We start from the raw sequence: 22,250 nt of genomic DNA, 5'->3' as shown, positions 1-22,250 counted from the left end.
ACGGAACCGGGACCATCGCCGCTGCCGGGCGCGTCTCCCTCCCGGAAGGTTACTGCGTTGCGGAGATGAAATGAAAACACTAAACGCTCGATCGGTTTGTACCTTCAGTGAATGAGATGCTTTATTTCCGCTGCTACCAAAATGATTTGCGCTTGATTTACTGTGTTCTAGTTACATTACAGTCCTGTTCTGTTTGCTTTCCGTTTGGTTTGGGATGTAATGTTGCTTGTTTGTTGTACATTTTCGAAAAGCCGCGGCTTGCTTGGATTTACAATTTTCTTTATTTTTCTCCTTGATCCGTTTTCCGGCGTTGCCTAAACCCGGCTGCCCGCCTGCTGTGTGTTGGTGAGCGCCATTTTCACGAAGGGTTTTGTAGTTTAGATGGTTTATTCTTTAAAAAAAATTGTCGAAAGGACCCAAGCGGGCCGTTTCCTAGCAAGAGAATCTTCCCGCAGCCGTGTGCCCGGGTGTACACGCACACGCACATACACTCTCACACCAAACGCTGCAGCGGGGGAGTGGAACGCAGGGAATGGCGGGGGTAATGAAGTAGGTAGGAAGTATAGGGGGGGGGAGGCTTGGAGGAATGGTAACCTAATGCTTAGTGATTTACATAGTAATTTCGCCGCCCTGGAATACTCCGCCGCCGGTCTGCTGCTGGTACACCTCGATTGTGTCGCCTTCCTCCATCTCCAGCGTTGTCGGCGTGTCGTTTTCGTTGATCGGCTGGCCATCGAAGCGGAATCGCACGACCTGCATCGACAGGCCCGCCCGGTCACAGTAGGCATTCATCAGCTTGCGAAGCGGCGTGTGCTTTTTAATCTTGAACTGTACGACGGCGTTGTCCTGGCCCAGCACCTTCAAGTTGATGTGCTCCGATTCCGAGCTCTTGTTGTCCTTCTTTTCGTCAGCCATCGTGGGATATTTGGTAGAATGGAATTACTAATTTCTCGCGAAAAAAGTGCGGAAAATTTCTTCGGCACGTTTCCTCTGGCACGATACAAAATGACGCTCGTTTGACGTTTGAAGAAAAAGAGAAAAACGCGAAAACTCCGAGCGGCGCCGACCAGTGCTGCCAAAAGTCGACCAGTGTTGCCAAAACCGGACCATTACTGCCAAGCTGTTTTAAATAGGTGCTTATTCTAGCTAAATAATCAAAGCTGCACCAAATCGATTTAGATGCATACTTTATCAGGTGGTGAATCAGGGTAATTAAAATTTTAACACCTTTGCCTTCGATGCTTTTGGAATAATGCTAGGGAAAGTAATTTTCATCCTGAAATCAACCACGAATCGCTTGTGCGAAATTTCGAACCGTGGTCATAAACACGCCTGGCAGCTTTGCTTGTTTCGTGTAGTCAAACAAACATTTCCTTGCGCGGTTAAAATTGCTAACCGTTTGTAGAAAAAGAGAAAAAGGCAGTGTTGCCAAAATGCGGCGGAAAAGTGACAAGCGCGAAAAATCATCAGTAGTCGTCTAGCGGTCCCTTCATTTTTTTCTGCAACGACTTGCTCGAATATTGCTTGAATTATTCGAGTATTGTCCAAAAAGAAGAAACACAAAAACCAAAAAAAAAAGAAGAAACTCAAAAACCCAAACAAAGTTTTATGTCCGGCCAAAATCGAAAATGGAAAATGGGATCTTGTAAGTAGCCAACTAAACGAACCTACACGGGGCCGATCAAATACTTTACCTACCGTTACTTGCTGCAGCACTCTGGAATACTTTTGTCGGTTGTGCGCCTCGGAGGGAGTGATCATACATCCGCTGTTTCCGCCCGGCGACGACGATCCGAAGCATGAGCTAGTGCGTATGATCGAGGTCCTTACCTCGGTTCCGCTCCAGCGTCCAGCCGACAGTGGGGCCGTCATCTGCGACAAATGCCTGCAGCTGCTCGATCTGTTCTGCCAGTTCCGGGAGGAGTGCCTTCGTCAGGATGTGCTGATCCGAACGAAACGGACGCTGATCGGGGAAGAGCTGGTGCGACAACGTTTTCAGCAACAGCAGCCACAGTTACTCTGTGATCCAGCACCGGACTCTCAACCGCCACCTCTGGTGGAGGTGAAGCTGGAAGAGGATGATGAGACTGATACACCTACTGCTTGCCAGCTCACGTCGCAAGACGTGAGCGAGCAAGCAGAAACAGATACGACCAGCATTCCCCAAGTGATAGAGATAGCAGACTGTAAGGAAGAATGTAGCGCACTGGAGAATGCTTCGGAGGAGGAACAACCAGTACTGGATGGAGATGAATGCGAGCACCAGAACGATGATCTGGCTCCCGTTGCACCCGCTATTGCTAGCTACCTCGAACCGACCAACTTCACCAGCCCAGCCATTGCGCTGTTCTCGCAGGCTCATGGACTCTCCATCTCCGTGCAAGTTAACCAAATGTCGCTGGACGAAACGACGGTACACGAGATGACGAATGGCGTACCCTCGTTCGGTTTCACGTCGGATGTTGGGAAAAGAAAAAGTAAGAAGGGCACAAAAGAGAATCCCGGTAAAGAGGGACACAACAGAGCGTACGAGCCATCCAACGATCGGTGCCAGGAAGCGTTCGACACGGTGTGCGAATACGACGAACAATCGTCTGCACCCGATAGAGGTGGATCTACGCGTTGCTCGTTGGCCTGCGATCCGTGCCAGATGCGGTTCACCAAATCCTACAACCTCAAGCGCCACATGTACGAGGTGCACGGTGAGCTGGCTCCCGGTTTAACGGTGATCGAGTGTGAGTACTGCGGAGAACGGTTCCTGCGGGGCTACACGCTCAATCGTCACATTTCCAAGATGCACAGTGCGCGGTACAAGAATAAAAAGAAGCTAAAAATACTCGCCATTAAAACCAAAGCGTAAATCCTCCTGTTAAGGGACAGGAACAGGAACCCGATCGATCGATGAACTTGTCCGCCAGTCGGAACAGAACGTTAGCCTCGACCTCGGGGTGGCCCACCGAAAGGGCGCAACTACTGTTGAAGGTAGTTCCTAATTAACTCAGTAATGATACGAGCGTATACTTCTCATAATTTACATTAACCTTAAGCGGAACAACCGGAACCGTCACTAGTCAGGTAGCTGAGTAAGAGTTTTCAAAGTAGTATTATTGTATTACCAAAGCAAAAGAATGACGGATGATCTCAAAATATATAAATGACCAGATATTGATATATTTAAGAGAAATATCTTGTATTGTTTTCCATTTCCCGTGACCAATGCAAACGGCAAGCGCCGAATGCGCATCGTTAATCTTCCGGAAAGACCACTCTTCCTGGTAAAGCCGGTTTATCCACCTCCAACGGTACCATGTTGTACAGTAGCCAGTCCAGATAGTTGGCCACATTGGTGTATATTTCCGGCACCGTAGCATCACACTCGCGCGGTCCAAACGACAGCACACCGTGTAGGAAGTGGCGTTCACGCCTGCCCAGCTCCTGCCGAGCCTGCAGCGGTGCTCCGGACAGCATCTTAAGGCACGGTTCCTCCGCACTAGTAGTAGTATCGTTCTGCGACGACGGCGGTACAAGCAGGGCACAGATTTGCGTGTGGGTTTTGCGCAATGGATAACCGATGGCTTTATACCGCTCCTGGCAGTTGACGGAGTTCAGATAGATCGGTTCCGTCCGGACGAGCGTGGTGGTTTGGCTCTGAAGGAACGTGCTCACGATGAAATTTCGCGGTTTGTAGCTGCGTAGCTCCCTCGTCACCGGTAGACAGATGGGTTTCACGTTTGGCACCGTTACGTCGGCCGGACGCCCAAGCTGCACCAACGCTAGATCGTCGGTGACACCGAGCGGATTGTAGTCCGGACGGATGGTGATCTTGTGGACGGGTAACGTTTGCGTCGACGGAGCACACAGCTGGCTACCGTTGCGTTCGATACAATCCGGATCCGTCGCTGTATCGTATTCTCCCAGCCGAACGGTGCGCCTGGAAGGTAAACGATCCTCATATGAACCGCATTTGAACAATGGAAACCTCTCGATGCTATACTTACTCCATACCATCGTTGGCGAAACAGTGGGCCGGTCCAACGACATACCATTCGCTGATCAGCGTTACCTGGCACAATGATTGTGGCCGTTGTCCTGGGCGTGTCGCGAGCATCAACCCGAGCCAGGGGTACGCCATAAACGTTCCGTTCGTTCCGTTCCTCGCAGATGGAGCAATGCCGCAGGCGTTGAAGTTAAGGTGCCGCAGCTTGGCGCTATTGTCCGCCGAAAGCGGATCACGCCGCTCGGACGCTTGCGTTTCGTTAACGAACTGTGCGATCCAATCACGGTACTTGGCCACATCGGTGAAGACGGTATACTTGGTACCATCGCATAGACCGGTTTGATCGCGCAGTGGCATAAACGACACGATGCCCCGAACGTACCACGTGTCACCGAATTCGAAAAACATGCCACCACCGCTGTCCCCGTTGCACGCGCTAATACCGGCCTTACCGCGGGCACAGTACATCCCGCTGGTCAGTGTGGGACCGTACACTTCCCGGTCACTCGACAGGCAGGTCCAGGAATCGACGACACCAATCACGGCCTGGCGCAGATAGTCCGATACGCGATCGTTCTCCGTCAGACCGAAGCCTACAATCGTACCGTTCTTACCGGCGATCAGTTCCAACTTTTCGTCCTGGTTCCATAGACAAACCGCTTGGATGTACTTGGTCAGCGTAATGTCGGTGGCCAGCTTGATGAGTGCGATGTCATCGGCTACACTGTTCACGCTGAAACCGGGATGCAGGATCAGTTCGAGTGCCTGGTGTTCCTGCGATCGTTCGCTCGCCACGGATAGTCTGTTGCGGCCAACCTGCACCGACAATCGGTCCAGCTCGATCGGTCCATGATCGGTCATGACACAGTGTGCCGCTGGAAGGAAAGCATGACACATGCGACACAACACTTGGCCACATACTCCTTCATCTGGTGCATTCTCACGTGGTCACTTACCCGTCAGAATCGTGTTCCGATCGATGATGGAGCCACCACACACGTAACTGAATTCGTTACCCTCGCGATGATAGATGGCCGTATGCCAGGGCCAGTGGCCCTCCTTGGCCTCGAGACCATGCTGGACGAGGTACACAGTCTTCACCTTTCGTTCGCCACATTCCAGTAGACCAAACACTTGCGGCACCGCGACCGCGAGACCAATCAACGCAACATAAAGCGGGAATCCCCGTGCACCGAGCCGCGAGCGCGAATGCATGCTGTGCGGCGTGTGATTCCCCACTACAGAAGTGATCTTCGAGCCAATGTTATGTTGGCAATGGTTGGTACAGAACTGAGGCAGCTAACCGCTGATGCTCGTCCGTTTTATCAGTCTCAATTGTGCATTTGTCGTGTGGGCAGCAAGCTTCTTGCATTGGCCAACTTACGAGACGGGTGAATGTGAGTAAGTGCGGTTTGCTTCAGTGTGATAAGAAGTGTAACATGTGATTGGCATAAACATAAATTTGTATCACATCACGAGTTGCTAAAAAAACTGTTGAATACAATGGTTCATGTGATGTTTGGTAGCGAAATACAGAATTTAAATAGATACAGTAGTCTCTTGATTCCTGTACCGTGCTACCTAGATGAAACACCTTCAAAGTGCTGAGGATCATGATCGAGAATTTCATCCAGGAATCGTTGATACCTGCCATGCTTTTAATGCTACGTACGAGTCAAGCAACGGCTATGTACGGATCGTGCTTCGTTAGTTGAGTGTGAAATAGTTTATCAGAAAGCAGTGCGTGGTTTAAAAGTCATGAAGTTTCAGGTCCCGAGCACGAAGTTTTATGGGACAAAAAAGTCCACTCCAGTCCAGACCCCAGTGGTCTGGACTACTGGAACACTTAAATCTTTCCAATAACCGCGTTAACGTTATTTGATCAACGCGAAGAGTAATCTGTAATAGCCAATGGGTCAAAGTATCAAATTGATTCTGATTCTGGTGGGCTGGGAATTCCCTTTAAATGTGGGAAACCCCACCCCTCCACCATGTATATTGTATATGCGGACTAGCCTTGCCAAAGAATGGAATAATCATGCAAGCGGACCGGCCTGCGCGATGATACGAACGTTAGTTAATCGCTCAATGCCACGCGCAACGGAAGCAGCCGAAACATGGAAGTGATAATCAACGACTATTTCTCGGCTCCGAGAGTCCAGAAACTGGTTTCGTTTTTGGCATTGTGGCTTCTGCGTCATTTTGCTGATTACCATTTAGCAGCGCGGATCGAGTAAACAGTCGACGATCATCGTTGCGCTTGTGAGCATCTTTCAGCTCTTCACTTCAAATCCACTTCTTGGACGATAGTAGGATGCGTTCATTCGCTTCGTTACTGTTAGTGCAGCCGTTCCTACTACTGGTAGCTGCTGCATCGGATTTCGATTGTGGCCAGCGGAAGGTGAATACTGTCTTTCTGGTACACCATGGTCGAGAAGCGAAGGAGGGACACTGGCCGTGGCATGCGGCCATTCTGCATCGGTATCAGGGTACCTTCTCGTACACCTGCGGCGGTTCCATCATCGACAAGAATACCATGCTGACGGGTTAGTATTGCGATGTCGCTCTCGATGTTCCTGAATCAAAAGTTACTTACTAACCTCCTATATCTTAATTCCAGCGGCTCACTGTCTGCTCACGCCAAATGGCTTCATCGCGGTGGACCGTCTATCGGTGCAGGTCGGTCGGACACGCCTTTACGTCGGTGATGGGCGCAGCCGATCGTACGAACCGGATCGCTTCATCGTTCACCCGCAATTCCAGCACGAGGATGTGCACGATGATATCGCGCTAATCAAGCTGACGACCGATATTGAGTTTACGGATTTCATCCAACCAGTTTGCCTGTGGAACAGGGGAATTGACGAGAGTGAGCTGGTGGATCAGGTTGGGTCGGTTGTTGGGTTCGGATTAAGTGAGACGGACGAAGTGTCGGACTATCTGCGTGAGGCCCAGATACCGGTGGTCAGCTTTGCTACCTGCATCGAGAGCAACCGGGAAACGTTCGGTCCGAGGCTGACCAAGCAGATGTACTGCGCCGGTTCCAGGGATGGTGTCAGTGCCTGCAATGGTGATAGTGGTGGCGGTATGTTCTTCGAGTTTGACAATGTCTGGTATGTGCGCGGGTTGGTCTCATTTACACCACAACGTAAAGGGGTAGCAAAATGTGATCCGTACGAGTACACCGTGTACACGGACGTCGCCAAGTATCTGGACTGGATCCGGCAACGCCATAACCAGACACAGAGAACTGCGATCTCTCCGATTGGGTCGCTGGCGAAGAGCAATCCGAAGTTGGCTCTGCTCAATCTAGACATTTGTGGCTTCAACAGTTACCCATTCCGGAAAGAGTCGGCTAAACCGGTGTTCCTCAACTACCCATGGGTAGCCATGGTCGAGTACGCCAATGGTAAGGCTCGTGAAACACGAACCCTGTGCCATGCGGTACTGATCAGCGAGTGGTACCTCGTCACAGCAGCGCATTGTGTCGCGGGATCATCGAACAAACACAAATTGTAAGTATACCCAGAGAAATTTCAATGGACCTTGAGTGTTATCCATTCTTATCGATACACGATCGCTTTCTTGTAGATTGGGCGTTCGATTAGGCGATTACGATCTATCGACAACAACCGATTGTGTCGAACTGGAAGGAAATCGACGGTGTGCTCCACCACTTCAGATCGTCGCCGTTGACAAGATTGTTGTGCACGAACAGTACAACACTCCGAAGTATGCCAACGACATTGCCCTGCTGAAGCTACGCGATCGAGCCAAAATCACGCAGGACAACATCAAACCCATCTGTCTGCCGGTGACGAAGAAACTGCGTGAAACGCAACCGAACGTGTACGTGCTGACCGGTTGGTCAAAGGGTTCGGCACTGCTACATCGATCGGCACCGACGCACCAGAACCGGGACAAGTGCCGGCAACAGTACCTAGGCCGGCAGATAACGATCGCCGGGGACGGTGGGCAGATTTGTGCGTTCCAAAAGTTCGAGGTTGGTGCGGCATGTAATTACAGCGCATCGGCTGCACCACTTCAGGTTGTCCAGAACATCGAGGGAAGCGACCGGTACGTGCTGCAAGGATTGCTATCGTTCGGTTCATCCCGTTGTACATCGGACCTCCCGGAAGTGTACACTAATGTGAACGCATATATGGATTGGATTCTGGGAAAGCTGCAGCCCCAGGAGGAACACTCATTTGTTGAACGATTAGTTTTTACTTGAGCATGTTTTGCTAGAATGTGGACCAAGAAGTTTGGGAAATGTTAAACAGAAATAGGTGACCCCGCAATGTGATGATCTTTAAATAGTTGACGAAAGAATGAGGAAGACCGGCGTAAAATCAACATTCAAATCTATCTTCTGCCACACGCCATTGACCTACTTATTTCGGTCTAGGAGATAAGAACAATCGTCACAAACACAATGTCTAAATAAAAATGTCTCTATGTAGCAGTATTCCAAGGACAGTACAAAGGTGAAACAGTAGGATCAGGTTCAAGGTTAGACATATTTTAATAATACTAGCGGATGTTGGTAAGGAAATAACAACAATAACAATTAAAACGAGGGATAACGTAACGGCTCACAGCGTGTGTATTACCCATTTACCATATTACCGTTCTTAAGGTCTCATGAACGATAGTAAATGCAACAGATAGTCTGCACAATTCGTTACAAACTGGCAGCTCTAACCAAACTAATCGTGATATTCTTATCTAGGTACTCCGTGCGATAGGGACATCCAGTCTCATCTTTATTTGTATACAGACTCATTATTTTTGCATCGTAGATATTTTTCGGCATATCTTCGTCAAAGTTCCGCAGCTGAGCTTCATAATTGTTTGTTAATACAAACTATCCAGTTGTCAATAAATGAGTAAATGAGTTAATACAAACAAACTATGAGGAGTATCCAGCAGCTACCTTTAAATTGTTTTAATTAAATTAGCAATATTTTCGACTTTCAAGACATTTAGCTGCTGCTTGTCAGTGCGTTCTTCAAACGATTCGTTTGCGTCGTCCAGCGCCTTATTCGTGAATGTTGGTTAGTATCCACTCCATGTATGGACCGATGTACGTGTACACGTCCGGGTACGCCTGGCTGCATTTCTTTGGACCGTACGAGAGCAACCCATGCATAACGTACCGATTCTCACCGTTCAACTGCTGTATCGTTTGCAACGGAGCGGCCGACTTCGGGAAGGTACAGCGGGTTCCACTGCTCTGGTCCTGTTTCAAGCAAATCTGTCGGAATGTTTTCTCCAGCGTGATCGAGTACCGGGTATAGTTCGCTTGACACTCGACCGAATCAACGACCTGACGATCCGCACGCCCCAGTACGTTACCACCAATTGGCCATGCCGTCAGGGTGTAGGTAGTTGGTTTGAAGCTGCGCAACTCGTTGCTTACCGGTAGACAGATTGGTTGGACGTTGCTCTGCGAGATGACGGCTCGTTCGCGTAATCGGATCAGCGCGATATCGTTGGCGTACTTGGGTGTATTGAATCCGCTGTGCACTATGGCCGATTCGATGCGCATTACTTGTACCGGTGGCGCACATTCCTGTTCTCCGTTGACCGATTCACAGTCCCGGGTCGTCTTGATATCATAATCACCCAATCGAACGGTGGTTCTAAAAGCGGTAATGAAGAGGAGATTAGTTTGGTGTCGCCGTTAACCAATTCCCAACAATGGGAACTTCATATTCTTTGCCGAACCGAAAATCCCCCACTTACAGTCTGGATCGTCTCGGTAGCTGCGTTATACAGTGGCCAGCGGTTAGAACGTAGCGATCGCTAATTAGCGTCCCGTGGCAGAGCGTTTGCTTTTCGCGTTCCCCATCGACGGCGTACTCCAGCAGTGCCACCCACGGGTAGCCCAAGAATACCGGTTTCGACGATTCGGCTCGATTCATGTAGCGGCTTTTACCGCAAACGTCCAAATTTAGCAGACGCAGCTTACCGCTCTGGTCCAGGGGGGACTCTATGGGGCTACCACCACCGCTCGATCCGGACGACGGTTCCCGGTAATGTTCCCGAATCCAGTCCAAATACTTGGCGACATCCGTGAACACGGTGTACTGGTTGGGGTCACAGAGCGCGACCTGATCGCGCAGCGGAATGAATGACACCAAGCCCCGAATGTACCAGACGTTACCGTACGTGAAGAACATACCGCCACCGCTATCACCATTGCAGGCACTGACACCATCCCGTGCCCCCGCGCAGTACATCTTGCTCTTCAGCTTCAACCCAAAGGCTTCCGGATTGCTGTTGATGCAGGTGAAGCTATCCACGACCGGAATTTCCGCATCCTTCAGATAGTCTGACACCTTGTCCGAGTCGTCGAAACCGTAGCCCACGATGAAACCCTTCGTTCCAACGATGTTCTGCAGATCCACATTCCGATCCCAGAGGCACACCGGTTGGATGTAGTTCGTGAAGGAGATATCGGTGGCGAGCTTGATCAGCGCAATGTCATGCACCAGATCGTTGACATCGAAATCCGGATGGGTGATCAGCTGGTGTGCCTCGTGCTCCTGGCCCCGCGTATCGGCCAGCTTCAGCCGGTTCCGGCCAACCTGTACCAGCAGCCGCTCGGCCGCGATCAGTCCCCGCTCCGTCAGCAGACAGTGGGCCGCTGCAAAAACCGGTAAACAAGATGACACCATGAGCAACGGGAATTTTCGTTTGTATGCGATCGCATGGCGTACACACGCCTAGGAACTGGTTTCGGGGTTTTGCCCTCCATCACCATCCCCCCCCCCTCCCCGCCGTACGTACCACGCCCTACCTGATGCTTACCTGTGAGGATTAAGTTTTGGCTAACGATCGAACCACCGCACATGTACTCGAACGAGCGAATTTTGTTTTCAAACAGCGCCGCATGCCACGGCCAGTAGCCCGCCTTTGCTGCGTTTCCTTTGTGGATGAGTGCCATCAAATCGACCATCCGCCTGCCACAGGTTTGCGCTTGGCCGGGGGCAAACAGTGACGATAAGAGCAGCAGCAGCGAACCGAACACCAGTGCGTAGCACCACCAAAATCGCGCCATTGCTGGGTGCTGGACGATAGCCGATAACCTCTTGACAGTAAACACAATCCACCACAATCACAGAGCGACGCGCAGTAGTCTGCTGCAGCAGGCGGGGATTCCCGTCCTCGACCTGACCCCGAGAGCGAAAACAAAAATGCGTTCCGTACAGCAGCGACGATCGTCACCGAACCGATCGTACCGGAGGCTTAACACTGACTGAAACCGGTTGCCAGAGTATCCGGGAGATGGATCGTCGCCGTGATCATCCGCGATCGTAAGCTGAGAGAGGCTACTACTGGTGGTCACTTCGTCCGGGGCCGATCGTCGGGATTTCCCTTTAGCTTTCTCACGCAAGCGACGATCTCGGACTGAATCGTGTGATTCTGAGGGAGAGCTGAGATTGAATTCGGTTCGGGTATTAAGCGACATTCGGTGTAGAGTAGCTTCATCTTTGGAACAATAAGCGAACAATAATCGTCATCTTTGAAGGGTCGCTGTTCAGAGGATGAGGAAGTAATATCAAGTCAAGTAACAAATATCAGATAGTGGTTATTGGTAGTCACCTGCGCATTCGTGAGAAAATTGTCGACGCTGAACGTCTTTATCCGCGATCTCGGTCCGATGTAGAATAGGCAACGCGAGAGCATCTAATCTCTATCGACGCAGTATCACGACCGAATCGTCGGTCTAAGGTTCAGTGAAACATGAATTTTAAACCAGTCTCGTTCTGTAACACCCAGAACTGATTTTGGCTCCGCATAGGCGGACTCTGATCAATCACAAGCTCGCGAGCAAACGTGTGCGTCAATTCCAACCGTTGGGATTTCCTGAGAGAGCTAAAAGTTAGCAAGTGTTACTATCTGATCAACAGCTTGCGCTTCATTACGAAATCGATGGAATCAATGAGATGGGAGAGGGTTCGAGAATGCGTGAAGGAGTGTCAAGACTAACCTTCAACTCATCTCCTAATGTTTACTGGCTCGTCCATTCGGTTTAAAATTCGTTATGTGTGAACAAATGACGAATTTTAAATGCTAACTACATCACAATAGAGCGGTCACGTATCTTAGCACTACAGGTGCAATCTGGATGTATTCTGGTGGAATATACTGATTACAAGCTCATTCTAAGTGAATTTATGCTTTGTCAAAAACAATAGACAATTTTTGGATGGTGATAGAAAAAAAAGGTAAGACAGATAATTGAGTTCGGTAAATTTTCCATGGAGGGTAATTCTATCAGAATTCTTAAAATTTGATCAGAATACGTAAATATAGGGGTGTACATCAATCGAACTCTGATTGTGATAGCGAAAACAGTGAAGCTTCTCCGTTCAGACGTATGCGCGATCAAAGATTGTCGTGATAAAGAAAACGAAAGAAGAACATATGTGTGTATTCGTCTTCCTTTGCGAAATTTCCGGATTATTGCCGGAAATCCTTTTCGGAATCGCATTGTTTTTTTTCCTAGTCATCGAATAGAATTATCATCTATGTGAAATTTATGGAGTTCAATTATTTGCCCTAGTTTCTTTTCTATCACCAACCAAAAATTGTCTTTTATTAAATGCATCCGTTAGTCTTCATCATATTACGATCAAATGAGTCAAAAATTAGTTAGAAGCGTTCTTCGGAGATAGCTCAATTTGCGCAATTAGTTCCATCAAGCTTTGCCCAAACAAGCAAATCTCCATCCGATGTGCTTCATTGTGTTAAGTAGCCCGATGGATTATTAAATCTCAGCCGTACCACTTCAATCTCGGCAGAATTAAATCAGTTGTTGCACAAGGACGGGGCAAGGTGTGTGTGTGTCTGTGTGTGAATACCCCTAGTACCGGCAATCCGGTCGAAAGCACCGAAATTGTTGCTCTGGCAGTTTGAATTATTAAACGGCGCGGCGCTTCAGGCCATCAACTCGTCCGGGCATCCGACCGGGAGGAGTCGCTTGGTCGTTGGCTTGCTAAACTCAAAACATGATCATCCACGACCAAACAGGGCGCCCGGGTGCTCTTAACATAATTACTGTATTTCCCACGAGACACACGCCCTCTCCCCCCACCTCGCCGAACCGTAATGGGCGCGTTCGGGTAAGGTGTCACCATCCGGGGTTGGTATGTAAATGGTATCCCTACACAAATAACACCCGTGGCGTGCGGATGGATTGCCGTTGTTTTTTGGCGTTGATGCGGTTTAAGGTTCCATCACGTCCACCACCACCACCACCACCAGCACCATCCCCTAGCACCGTTGTCGATTACTTGGCGAAGTCGTCGGCAATGAGGGCTATTCGCACCTCCATTACACTTCTAATTACGCGCGAAGATTTTATGTAAATTTATTCTTCGCACCACCGGCTTTTTCTGTGGGGGAGGGTGTAAGGTTGGCCATCCTCGTGCTCGTGCCGCCGAGTCATCGCCGACACCGTCGTCGTCACCTTCGCGTGTCGGTGGCAATCCTTGACGAGCTGGCGAAGCGTGGCGAACGGAAGAATTGAAGATCAAACGGATTCCCTGATTTTACGGGATACCGTTACAGATGAGTTGAGTGCGTTTTGGAGGAGGGGTTCTGGAACATCGCGCCTTCACGCGCGATGGCAGCCGGGAACACTTTGTGCGACGCAAGCAGCGCGAACCGGAACGAACGTCACGTCGTTTCGCGTCGGAAAGATTATGTTAATAAATCGATTTACTCTAGCGACAATCTATCACTCGAGCTACAAATTACATTAGCACCCCCGCCGCGGAACTGTTTGAAGGGAGGAGGTGGCAGAAACTATCCGGGAATCCATGACAGGATAGCGATTACACTATGAGACTGTTACACCGTTGGTAGTTGATGGTGAGAATTGGTTCTTAAGCCGTGGAAATAATGAAGTCATAAAAAGGTAATATAAAGCATTTGCTGCTTGCTGTTTTAGGGGTATCGTCACCTAAAAAAAGGTTTTTAGAAATAGCCTATCACAGTCTCTCATCCTTGGTATTATGTCCAACTCACTCGATTTCGCTCAAGTGTTTGTAACCACTCGTTTGGAGCACTCGATTTTTATTATCCAACCCCAAGAGGCAATATGTGCCCAAGCCCTGGAATTGATGAATGATGACTAACAAACGTGGCTAGCCGGTATGCTTAGGGGCATGAAATTGCTCCTCTGTAAATAGTAGTCTCTCTCTCTCTCTCTCTCTCTCTCTCTCTCTCTCTCTCTCTCTCTTCAGCGAATTCGATACGCACGACCACGTTTTCTTCGTTCAATGATTTATTCAAAGTAACCTCCTGGCCCGTTGGGACACGGTCTTCTTGTAAGGGAGTCGCTTTTTAAAAGAATACGTAACCCGGCTTGGGGCCCGGTATAGGTTATAAATAATGAAGATGATGACAGGCAACGCTGCTAACGATCCTGGCGTTGTGTTGAGTTGATGCGAAAATCTTCGAGCGAAAGATCTTCGAGTACGGCTTTTTTTTTGCATAAAAAGGTCGAGTTTTCTCCAACAAGAAAGCTGTTTGCTGTTTTGAAGTGACGCTTCTGTCGCGCTGCTTTCAACTAACAACCCACTACCGGAATTCACTTTTTGTGCATGGAAGACATTACCGTCAAAAAGGATATTCTACGGGACAACACAATCCTTTGAAATGCCTCACAGTCCTCAATATTGGCCACATTTCCAGTTCGACACGCCATTTTCCTTCCGTACCGAACCCGCCGTTCGCATTGTGCCGTTGCCATGATTGTCTCGTCGATCGGTGCCGGTAGTGGCTAAGAAGCAATCATTCGACTTGTTCTGTTCCGTTCTGTATTCGTCGACACAGATCTGGCTCAATTGATTTCTCCAGCTGCTGCTGCTGTTGTTGTTGTTGATGCTGCTGCTGCTGCTCAGCCAAAATGGAGAGTTCGTAATCTTTTAATCATAAATCCTGATGCCAGGCTCGGTTCCTGCTCTTCCGTCAATTTACCGCCTGACTGGCAGGACGGGCAGCGAGCCTCTTCCTGCCCATGATGTGCCCATATTGGTCTCTTCTATCGTTGTCACTGGAAGTTGAAAGCCCGTTTCTCGAAGCAATTTTCTTCCATTCGCCAGTAACTAAGCTTATCCCCACGGCCTCCACATTCTCTGGCGATTGCTGGTCGAGGCTCCGGGAGGTGCCGGCCGTGCTCTGCAAGAAGCGAGATGAAAAACGATGAAAGATAATCTTTTGTCCAGCTTCTGGCGTTCGTTTGTAGAAAGAATCGTAAGGCGGTAAGCTTTGAATTGTCCGATTTCGAGGCGTTGTAAAATTGAGCTCGAACCAAAAACCGGGGGGGTGGTGTGGAAGGTGCAGGCGGAACCAACAAGAACTCGCTTTTATACGGCTTAGATTGAGTAGAAAAGCCGCTTTTCCGGACGATGGCTGATTGTTTGGTGAGTTGCTTCGGTGGCTAATCTCGATCGAGGTTGTTTCGATTGAATGATATCGTTCTGCTGCTGCCGGGCGTTTCGACTCCTCCGGTCGCTAATGATCTCGAGTTTTATCGAGATTGCAGAATGAATCGTACCGTTAACGGGTCAGCGGTACGCGAAATGATGGATTTGAAGCATCGGATGGCTATGTAGGGAATGGTGATGAACGATGCTGATTGACTAATTCTCATTATTAATCTAGTAAAGGTTAGTTACATTTTTTCTACAATGCATAATGTTCTTGGCAACTGAGAAAGAAATAAAAAGAAGAATTGATTTAATCAGTTCTCTGGTGAAGTTCGCAGATAGTACGTATATCACTCTGCTCGTGGGTTTTTTTTTTGTTACTACTTTCCTCTTTCTGCGTTCAATCTTCTTCTAATTATTTTCAATCCTATTTCGAACTAATCATACTTCAAACTTACTCATTTTCTTTATTTCGATTTACATACTTATTTCGAATATACTAATTTGATCTTACTTGTACCGGTATCAAAAAAGAAACGATAACTGGAATGAGCCAATAAACGAACATAGGCAGACGGAACAAAAATTGATTTTTCATTAAAAGAATTACATTTCGAAACCTATTACAAATACGCAACAAATACACAAAGCCAGATACAAATTACCGTAGCAAATAGACAGATTTATCGATCTATTGTGCTTCCCAAAACTGCATTCGAACATTCAATGATAATTTAGACAAGAAAATGAAACAAAATAGATTCAATGGAATTACTGTGAATCACTCCTACCATAAAATTCGATACATCAAACCGCAACGGACAGCTCAAGACGACTTGAGTGCACATCAGCACAAAACTTCCTGCCAGAAAGTTATCCCCTGGATGCAGAACTAGAAATCAGATGAAATGCATGCACCACATGTGTACGTGCCATTGTGGTTGACCTGCGGTTTGATGGCGAGCGTTACGGAGTTCCCGGGCTCGACCACCCATTCCACTTTAGGGAGCATTAAATTAAAATCAGATTAATAAATAGTTTCCCATCGCATGTCACACAAACCGTCACGAACTTCTCGAACCTGCCGGGATTCCCCAGGTGCAGCAATCCGAAGGAACGCGTCTTCGCCTGTGAATACGAATGCCAGGATGTGGATGGCGAAGAATCGCTCACCCCTCCTGCCGGCTACAGTTGCATCTGATGCCAACTTTACTGCTCTCAAACTTTTGCCGCTTAAGTGCCCGCAGCGTTTGAAATGGTAAAATTATTCGCTACTACAACCAGCCAGCGTCTTGCAAACGTTTGGCTTTGGAGCGGAGCGTTGTTCGCTGGCAAACAAAGATAAATCACTGGAAGATGGCCCCTGCATGCGTACGGTGCACGGTAAGACATGCAAAGGAGGAGGAGGAGGAGGAGAAGGTGAGTAATGCAAGTCGGTTTGTGGTCGGCTAAATGAACTTCCATTTTCTGTTCTGTTGGGCTCCGGTGCAGCTTAAGCAGCTCTGGGCGTAGTAGTGCGGTGCACCCCTCAGTGGATGCGGTTTTTATGCTCCTCTTTCGACATTAAAAATGGGGATGGATTTGAATGTTTAAAAGTGAACGCTTTCCGCTTGTGGTGTGGCCACCACGGTGATGGTTTATGCATTCCATCCATTTGGCCTTTTCTTCATTAAAAATGCTCCCAATGTTTATGATTCTGTTTACAAAATGGCGACTGCTCGTTAGCTGTACGCGTACCAGTTCTTTGAAAACTCATTACATCCAGACTGTTCTCTGAGCGCTACTTGTGCGCTTCATACTGGAGAACGCTCTAAGGCTTGGTTTAAGCCTCGCATGTCTTCGCCGCAACATAAGCCAGATACAGGTAATATCCCAAATTGACACTCCGAAACTCACATCTCCACGAATTAGCGTTCGGTTTCTGGTTTAATGAGAACGACTGATTAAAAAGCAACCTTCAGCTTCGCGAAGCTTCCCCTCCTCCTAGCGCTGGCGGATGGAATGCAAAAGAAACATTGACGTTTGACATCCTCCGGTCCCTAGCCCAAGCGTACCAACGCAATCCAAACCAATTCGCCGGACTACCGGGGGCCATTTCCTCTGTGCAACCACCAAAAAAAAAAGAAACGAGCAAGCAAAGAGACTAAAAGAGAGGGAAAGAAAGGGAGTCGAGTGGGAATGGAGAGAAAAAAATGGAAATAATTTAATTCCATTTCACTCAACATATGAAATGTGCTTCTGACGGAATAATTTATAATGATGAACTTACCACGAGCCCCGAGGGCTCCTCACGTGGAGCTTCGTTGTTGCTGACTGACTGGCTGGCTGGCTGGATGGCTGGCTGCTCTGCTTACCGGCCACACCGGGAGCACCGTCTCTCCTCCAGTCATTCTTTACCGGTGCGTGTACCACCGCCTTTACACACACACACATACACCTCAGCCAGTCAGTCAGTCAGTCAGGGGTGCTTCTGTATTGTTCGGCTACTTATGCTCTGGTGAGTGAGCTGGAATGGTGCTCCTGAAACCAACGCAACGCTTGAAACCGCCGCTCCGGAGTTTTTAATGCATCCCCCCGCCCCTTCTTCCCTCCCTTTTGGTTTTCCTTTTGCTTTCGGGGTTCTTGTTTGCGTTCTTGATTTGACTTCTGCGGAACGCACAGCCAAGGTCCCTGTTTGTTGTGCTCTGGCAGTGAATCTTGAATGCCGTCGGTGTGCTTGGGGCGACTTCCGACTTTCCGTAAAAAAAAACCACCGCCTGCCATGCGTCTCCATCGGCAACCATTGCGAGGGGTTCCAAAAATCAAAATTGAAAAGCGACCTCCTGCGATTTGATCTGAGCTGAGATGGTGATGGTTCGTGGTGATGTTTGACAAATGAAATGAAATAACTCAAACGTAGTGAGGACAGCGATTTGTGCTTTTGCGTTCTGCCGCTGCGAAAACAAAGCACAAGTCCCAACCCCCGGTCGGCTTAGGACTCGGCCTAGGAAGGGGGACCCAGATTAGCGGCCCCGGCTAATGGAAATTAATAGACAAGTTTAAGTGGTTGTGGTGTTCCCACGCGTCGGGGATTATCGAAAACACAAAATCTGCGTCATCGTCATCCGCAAAAGCAAAGCAAAACCGCGGAGCAACAGCGAGGAGAGAGAGAGAGAGAGAGAGAGAGAGAGAGAGAGAGAGAGAGAGAGAGAGAGAGAGAGAGAAAGGAAGGGAGAGTGCCAGATTGGCTTAATCTGATAAGTGAATAAATAAACAATAAACAACCGATGTTGTGCACGAGAGACGAGGAGTTCCCGTTTGGAGGTCCACCAACATAACCACCACCACCACAAACACCTGAACCAGCTTGGGAGCAGGGCTGCACCAAGCCAGTTGACCAGTTGGGCCGGAAAATGGCTTCGTAAATTTTCGAACCCCTCCCCACCCGGGGTCCTGTGGGCACTCTAGTGGTGGTAGAGGATCAAGGATGAGGAAATGAAAAACGGTTTTGTTTGGAGGTAGCGACCAGATTGGGGGTGGATATTGTGTCATAAATCTTTAGACACTTTCCACTACCACTCCGTCCGTCTGCCTTGCTCTGCAGCTGGGGGGAGAAAGTGAAACCACAAAACGTCCCGGATCCGGGTTCCGAGCTCCTAAGACAGGGAGGGTCCGTGGTCGGGTAGTGATCATTGTTCCGAGCTGTTCTTTTGCAGATAAATTTCTGATAATAAAGAAGCGGCGGAGAAGGGGTGGCAGTAGCCAGGCTTGCTAATGTTGTGAATGCTAATGTGCCCCACACTGGATGCTGGTGGAAGTTATTGAATCTCAACGAAACGAATTTTTGGGCGAAGACTCTCGGCGTGAAGAGTGTAGTACCATGGTGGAATGTTTAACCAGGGAACCAGGCAACCGGAGCAGGCCAGTAATCATGTCCGTCCGTTCCTCTTTCCAGTAATAGCTGCTGCACTGTTTTGTATCGCAACAGCAGCAGCGCCAGGTCGTTACCAGTGGCCGTTTTCGGGTTGAATTGATGGGCCAGCTGTGACCGGCCCCGACCCCTCGTGGTCGTGCACCACGAACCTCCCGGGCGCATAAACCGAAACTTGTCCAAAAGCGATTTCCGGCGGCGGCGGTTTCGCTGTTCGGTTGCAGCCGTCTGCCAAGAAGATGGAAATGGATGTAGTTCATTTCCACCTTTCGGTCTTTTAATCATCCATAGTCCAGCTCCATTCCGGTTTCCGTTCACCTGAGCAGACCGAGCGGTATACCGTACCGGTATCGGTCGACAAACTTTTCCGTTGCCCTCTTCATCAGCTCCATTTGCACCGCTTTTGCGAGGACTGCTTCAATTCCCTCTAATAACCGCAAGGTGCAAGCGTGATGGCGTGGAACCGGTGGTGGAAGAAAACAACAAGACCAACAGCCTGCTTGATGCGCAACGGAACGGGCACATGCTGCGTACTGTACATTCGGTTAAAGTTTGGCCAGAAACAAACAAATCATTTAGCAACTCGCTCTCGCCTCCCCGGGGGTTTGTGGGTGTCACAGAGTGGCCACCTCGCGTCCTGGCAGTGCAGCTGCGACTTCACTTGCCGACAATATGGCCACCAGCAGCATCTCGATTGTATATCGAGTATAGCATCACAGTAGGCCGGCGTTTGAATTCAGTCGAGCGAGTCATAATTAGCATCGAATCCGTTGGCTGCTTATCTCGTTGGAGCCTATCAGCCGCCGTGAAAACTCATGAAATTAGCGCGCGATTCGGAATTCAGAAAGGCCCCGGCTCGGGCCCGGTCCCGGGCCCCCAAAATCAACACTCGACAGCGACCCCTCTCAGGGTGAGGCTCATGAGCATGATTGAAACATATTTTAATTTAATTAGGAAACTTTTCACTGCACCCTTAATGAGGTGCAGATGGTCGGTCGGTCGGCCGGTTGGTCGGTTGGTTGGTCGGTCGGTTGGTGGTCGACGCCGTGGGCTCACCAGCAACCGTGCCAAAGATCCCTCGTGCTTTTGTGGTTCGTACAAACAGGACCGATGTCGGTGTATGTTGTTCGCCGCTGCTGCTACTGTTGCTGCTGACCGCGTACCGTTACCACATGCGCGCGCGCCCGTGTGTGTGTGTGCAATCCTTTCGCCAGCTAAACACTGGCCGGCGACCCAAAATTCGGCCGGGTCCCCCCCTCCCCAAAAACTTTACCAACCATGAAACCAACTGTTGTGTGCGCTCGCTCGCGACCAAACGCAGCATCCCTTGGCCATCACATCACACGTACGGGTATGTACGCGTGGCAGCATACTTGAGGGGGGGGCCAGGGGAGGGGGATGGTCGCGTGTTTCAACGAATTCCGTGTCCTCGCCCCCGGGCATTGTTTGATGTTGAATTAATTCGCAACAACCTTTCTGTGCTGGGGGGTGTGTTTGTGTGTGTGTGCATCAGGGTGAGGACGAGGAACCATAATGGATCGGATTGTCCGGGTGCCTGTAATGGAGTGCCAGTGGCCAGTGTTGGCGTTGTGGGCAGTGCTGGTCGCTGCTAGCCCTTCTAGGACTCGAGGACCACTAGCTACGGTTCAGCGATGGTCAGTCCGGAAGAACTGCTGACAAACAATAATAGTACAAATGATGAATCATACAATTTAGAACATTTGAAACGGCCACTCGTCGTCGTCGTCGTCGTCGTCCTGTGGTGGATGAAATGCCCAACATAAACTGTTTATTGTTTATGGTTTATGAGCCCCCAAAACCCATCGAACCGAGCCCATCGCGCTACACCCCTTTCAACACTCAACCTACACCAAACGCCCGGCTGTTTGGTCCAGGCCCGGCTTCTGCCAGCCCTACCAGACTCATATGTGGCTTCTGTGGCACTAGGACTGCGGTGGCTACTACGGTGACGGTCGTATGTGTGTGGAGCGAGCATCAAAAAGGGTCCAGCGCCACACCAAACAGTTCCAGCGAAGTGTAGGGTAAACTTTTCGAATGAAATTAATTCAGCAACTAAATTGATACGGGCTCCGGCACCCTCCTGGTACCCCGCCGGGGGTGAAACTGGGCCAGGTTGGCAGCTGTCGGTGGCCGGCCGAGTGTCCGGTCGGGTTTGCATGTTGCTGAACTTTTCGCTACCCCGGCCAGAGGCCTTCCATTGTGTGCACAGGGACAGATTTTGTATGGCAAAAAAAAACACATGTTGCGTGTGAAATATGTGGAACATGAACGGAATGTTGTTAGCGTGAAAGGCACTTCCCGAACGAACGAACGAACGGGAGAAGAATGAAGTGTTGCAGCAAAATTTACTAACTGTGTCGAGCAACAGTGCATCCAGATTGATGTTTAACAATTAAAGCATGTTTTTAGTTCGTCGTAGTTTTTCTCGCGTACGAAATAGAGTACATATTACAACATCAAAATAAAACTGTGTTTTCCCAATATACTCCAGATGGGGTGAAAGCGAGTTGGAATTGTATTATTCTATTACCCATCCTTATCTTTGAGTTTTTAAACATTGTTCAGAACCAACATACTGATTAATGCCTATTTTCTTACATGTTTACCTATTTACAAACAGTTTGTCAATATTATTTGATAATCATCTTACAGACTGATTGATTCTTGCCTTTCTAGGATACTTTATTCCATCAGTACTCACCAATATTCGCAATAAATTAGTTATTTTGTACCCATTATTACATAATTATATAATTTGCTTTGGTAATGTTTATTAGTTAGTTGCTTACCTTAGCTTACCTTAGCTTCAGCAACCAATTTGCTAATTTCATTTGTAGTTGCATGCAATTCAATCATTTATTTGTATTACTCTTCT

At 49.0% G+C, this 22,250-nt stretch overlaps 3 protein-coding genes across 3 annotated transcripts; 1 reads left to right on the top strand and 2 right to left on the bottom strand.

Annotated features, from left to right (window-relative positions):
• Positions 1–258: 258 nt before the first annotated feature.
• On the bottom strand, positions 259–1,034 carry LOC125949184 (small ubiquitin-related modifier 3). The gene has a single exon (XM_049675952.1). It carries the CDS (start codon positions 913–915, stop codon positions 610–612), a length of 306 nt encoding a protein of 101 aa, XP_049531909.1. The 5' UTR covers positions 916–1,034; the 3' UTR covers positions 259–609.
• Positions 1,035–1,563: 529 nt separating this feature from the next.
• On the top strand, positions 1,564–3,153 carry LOC125949160 (uncharacterized). The gene is made up of 2 exons (XM_049675917.1): positions 1,564–1,645; positions 1,714–3,153. Exons 1-2 carry the CDS (start codon positions 1,629–1,631, stop codon positions 2,858–2,860), a joined length of 1,164 nt encoding a protein of 387 aa, XP_049531874.1. The 5' UTR covers positions 1,564–1,628; the 3' UTR covers positions 2,861–3,153.
• A 1-nt stretch (position 3,154) lies between these two features.
• LOC125959184 (transmembrane protease serine 9-like) lies at positions 3,155–11,245 on the bottom strand. The gene is made up of 7 exons (XM_049691995.1): positions 10,814–11,245; positions 9,746–10,649; positions 9,042–9,642; positions 6,976–7,107; positions 4,954–5,287; positions 3,999–4,872; positions 3,155–3,931 (listed from the first exon to the last, which is right to left on the bottom strand). The coding sequence occupies exons 1-7, from the start codon at positions 11,061–11,063 to the stop codon at positions 3,247–3,249; spliced, it is 3,780 nt and encodes a 1,259-aa protein (XP_049547952.1). The 5' UTR covers positions 11,064–11,245; the 3' UTR covers positions 3,155–3,246.
• Between the last annotated feature and the right edge of the window lie 11,005 nt (positions 11,246–22,250).

This window comes from Anopheles darlingi, chromosome 2 (genome assembly GCF_943734745.1).
Source record: "Anopheles darlingi chromosome 2, idAnoDarlMG_H_01, whole genome shotgun sequence".
Classification (NCBI taxonomy): domain Eukaryota; kingdom Metazoa; phylum Arthropoda; class Insecta; order Diptera; family Culicidae; genus Anopheles; species Anopheles darlingi.
This window is presented reverse-complemented; position numbering and strand designations above follow the sequence as displayed.